This window comes from Ciona intestinalis, unplaced genomic scaffold, assembly GCF_000224145.3.
Source record: "Ciona intestinalis unplaced genomic scaffold, KH HT000491.1, whole genome shotgun sequence".
NCBI lineage: Eukaryota > Metazoa > Chordata > Ascidiacea > Phlebobranchia > Cionidae > Ciona > Ciona intestinalis.
The window spans coordinates 1-3,251 of NW_004190812.1; the positions used below are offsets into that span (position 1 = coordinate 1).

Consider the following 3,251-nt stretch of genomic DNA (forward strand, 5'->3'; position numbering starts at 1 on the left):
TCCTTCCATATTTTTCCTTGGAATAACTAAGTTAGTCGCTCCTTCGTCCATAGTGCTTGAGCATAGGGCATGGAGTTAGACGACGCATAAATATGCAGAAAAACATAAAGTAATATTAAATCTGTCATGCAATATCGATATGAAAACTGTATAAATCTACGCAATTGGGACGAACAGTTAGTACATGATGGTAGTTACAACAATGTGTATGGATAAATACATATATAGTTTTGTGGGGGAAGATGGGTCACCTTAAGCACCTAATAAAAAAAACTGTAGTATCTTAAACAATTAACAACGGTCTATGGGCGTCGTAAGGATACGGTTTTATAGTTCTTGGCATTTTCTTTGTTCATTAACAAATGAGACGAAAAAAATGAAATGAAAAGGTGTCCCATCTTCCCCACCCCACTCTATGGTACTGTGGGGGGAGATGGGACATCTTAAGCACATATTAAAAAATCCTGATGGTATTATTTTGTTTTAAACAATTAAAAACAGTTTATGGAAATCGTGAGGATACAGTTTTATAATTCTTTAAATGTTCTTTGTGAACTACCAAATTGGACGAAAAAATAGAATGAAAAGATGTCCCATCTTTCCCCACCCTACTGTAACAGCAATTACGCATATGTTTAATCACTATATATAACAAGCACACAACTTACTTTTAAAAACGTTTAATTGCCACTTCGGGTACAAGTCCAACACGAACAACTTATTTTTATATGCTATAACAGATTATTACGAAGTTTTTTATAAACAGCATTGCATTTTCTGACGTATACTGCGATGAATCACCCCGATTGGTTTAATCACGAAATCACGAAAAGACCATAAAAAGGTATTATGAAGAATGTACATTTGTGTCCAAAAATTGCAGGACAATTAAAGTTACGGTGCATTTTTTATAATGTTGCGCTTTTAATTGCTTTCCGTAAGAATGCAGTAGAAAGAAGGTGTTTAAACAACTTTAATTATCGTTTATTTCCCAGTGCGTTTATGATGAAAAACTTGAAAGCCACAAGGTGAAGGAGTTAAACATAATTTGTTATCCTGTTTCCCTAAACTAAATGTATATCATATCACCAACCTCGCTATTTAATGAACCTTTCAAACTGAAATAGGTGGCTCTTGATTATTTTAGCTGAGTATATTTGTTTTAGCTCTTGTTTAACCGGTGTTTAAAACAGGACGCACATATTATGTATATGCGGAGTGGTTGTTGAGTGATATATAAATTAACAGATTTCCACGGTATTCTGTACTTGGCAATTATTATTACGTGTAGCGTTTACTAAAACGTTAACACTTGTATCCCGGCGTGTAATGTTTGCTGGGGAGGGACGTGCAGGCGAGGGAGGTACAGGATTAACGTGGTGATCTACCTTAAAATCTACATCATCCGTAACCTGAAAGTTAAAACAGGGGGGTTGAACAATGTGTAAACGTGACCAATCGCATTCATGTGTGTAATATTTTTGATTGTAATTGTTATGAGGTAGTGAATTCTCGAACGCGAATGCAAGACTTTTTCTATTGCTACAAACTGACGATTAGGTAATACCATAGTATACTGAAGTGACTTCAGTTTACTATGGTTATACAGTCTGTTTTATTCTAATATGGAAATATAAAACTTGTAATAATAAAAAGTATAATTCGAAAGATTCTTATATTCATTGGTAAAACATCATTGTGTCGTCAAACTATTACATTTAACATCTTACAACTAAAGGTTGATTCTATGTTCATACATGCAACTATACAAATAGACCAGGTCGAAATTTGACGGTAATAATTTTAGAGAACCGAATGCTCCCGGTTTTATTAATCACGCTTCTTACCCGTGTAGTTTGGTTACCACAAGATCGTTTGTAACATAAAATAAGTTGCGTGATACCAAGACAAAAGCAAATGGAACCCAACCCAGCTGTGGTGCCATGTAGTGAAGCTAATGAGCCGTGCTGTAAAAACTAATGTGATCAGAATAGAATTATGAAAAAATAACTCAGCGTGCTATCGGAGTTTGTAACTCGGCAATCTAAACAATTACTATAGTAGGGTGGGGAAAGGCGGGACACCTTTAGCACATATACCAATAATCCTGATCGTGTTTTAAACAATTAACAACGGTCTAAAAGATTCGTTAGGAACGGTTTTATAGTCCTTTGAATGTTCTTTGCGTACTACCAAATGGGACTAGAAAATAGAATAAAAAGGTTTCCCATCTTCCCCCACCCCACTAAACTTACTGAATAACAGTCACCATTTTGTTCGTTGTTATTTTTCACAACTGTTGGACACCAGGTAGCGAGTGTTTCCAGTGATAACGTCGACAATGAAGCTAATGCAGCAATTACGTTCATCACCACAATCGCAGCATTCTGAAAAATTACAAGTAGACAACAAGTTTAATTTATAATACGACTGATGTTTAATTAAGAAAACTAAAACCGATAGTTACCGCACATGTGTCCGCTTCACTTGAAAAAGCTATTCCCAATGAGCCAGCTATTATCACCTGTATAGCATAAATAGCAACAGTCAAAACACCTTTCATTCTACTTTCTTGTCGCATTTGGTAGTAAACAAAGAAAATTCAAAGAATTATAAAACCGTATCCTCACAACTCCCATAGACCGTTGTTAATTGTTTAAACACGGTCAGGATATTTAAAAAATATATGCTAAAGGTGTCCCATCTTTTCCACCCTACTATACAATACCTACTAACAAAAGCAACACGCCGAACACGGCAATACACATATAGGGACTTACAAATATTCCGCCCCAGATTCCTGGCGCACTCAAGGAATATACTGACAGCAGGTAATCATAGTAAGTAACACTGGTGTTACCAACAATAAACACAACTAGGTCAAGAATGATGCACGAAATTCCAAATACAATTTCAATTATCTAAGGAAAAGAACAAGACGTGTGTTCATGGCTTTTATGTATGGCTGATAGTTTAGATTTCAGACAATCAATCAGTGACCACTGGGTTGGAGCAAAATAACTCCATATATATATATATATATATATATATATATATATATATATATATGAATATATATATATATATATATAACAACTCGAACTAGCGTTAAGTAATGTTTTTTTTAATTACATAGCTATGCAAGCTTGAAACTGCCCTAAAAGTTGCAATGAAGTCAAAATGCCATTTAGGGGCAAACAAAAGAATAAACCATCTGCAGTGACATATGATAAGATAAATTGCTCATCTAT

General features: G+C 34.8%; 1 protein-coding gene across 1 annotated transcript in view; it reads right to left on the minus strand.

Annotated features, from left to right (window-relative positions):
- Nucleotides 1-1,241: 1,241 nt before the first annotated feature.
- Nucleotides 1,242-3,251, minus strand: part of LOC108950643 — a 4,061-nt gene continuing 2,051 nt past the window's right edge. The window contains exons 3-7 of the mRNA XM_026839610.1: nucleotides 2,781-2,921; nucleotides 2,468-2,524; nucleotides 2,256-2,387; nucleotides 1,848-1,967; nucleotides 1,242-1,412 (exon numbers count right to left, since the gene is read on the minus strand). Of these exons, the coding sequence (XP_026695411.1) occupies nucleotides 1,242-1,412; nucleotides 1,848-1,967; nucleotides 2,256-2,387; nucleotides 2,468-2,524; nucleotides 2,781-2,921 (621 nt within the window). The remainder of the gene's footprint in view (nucleotides 1,413-1,847; nucleotides 1,968-2,255; nucleotides 2,388-2,467; nucleotides 2,525-2,780; nucleotides 2,922-3,251) is intronic.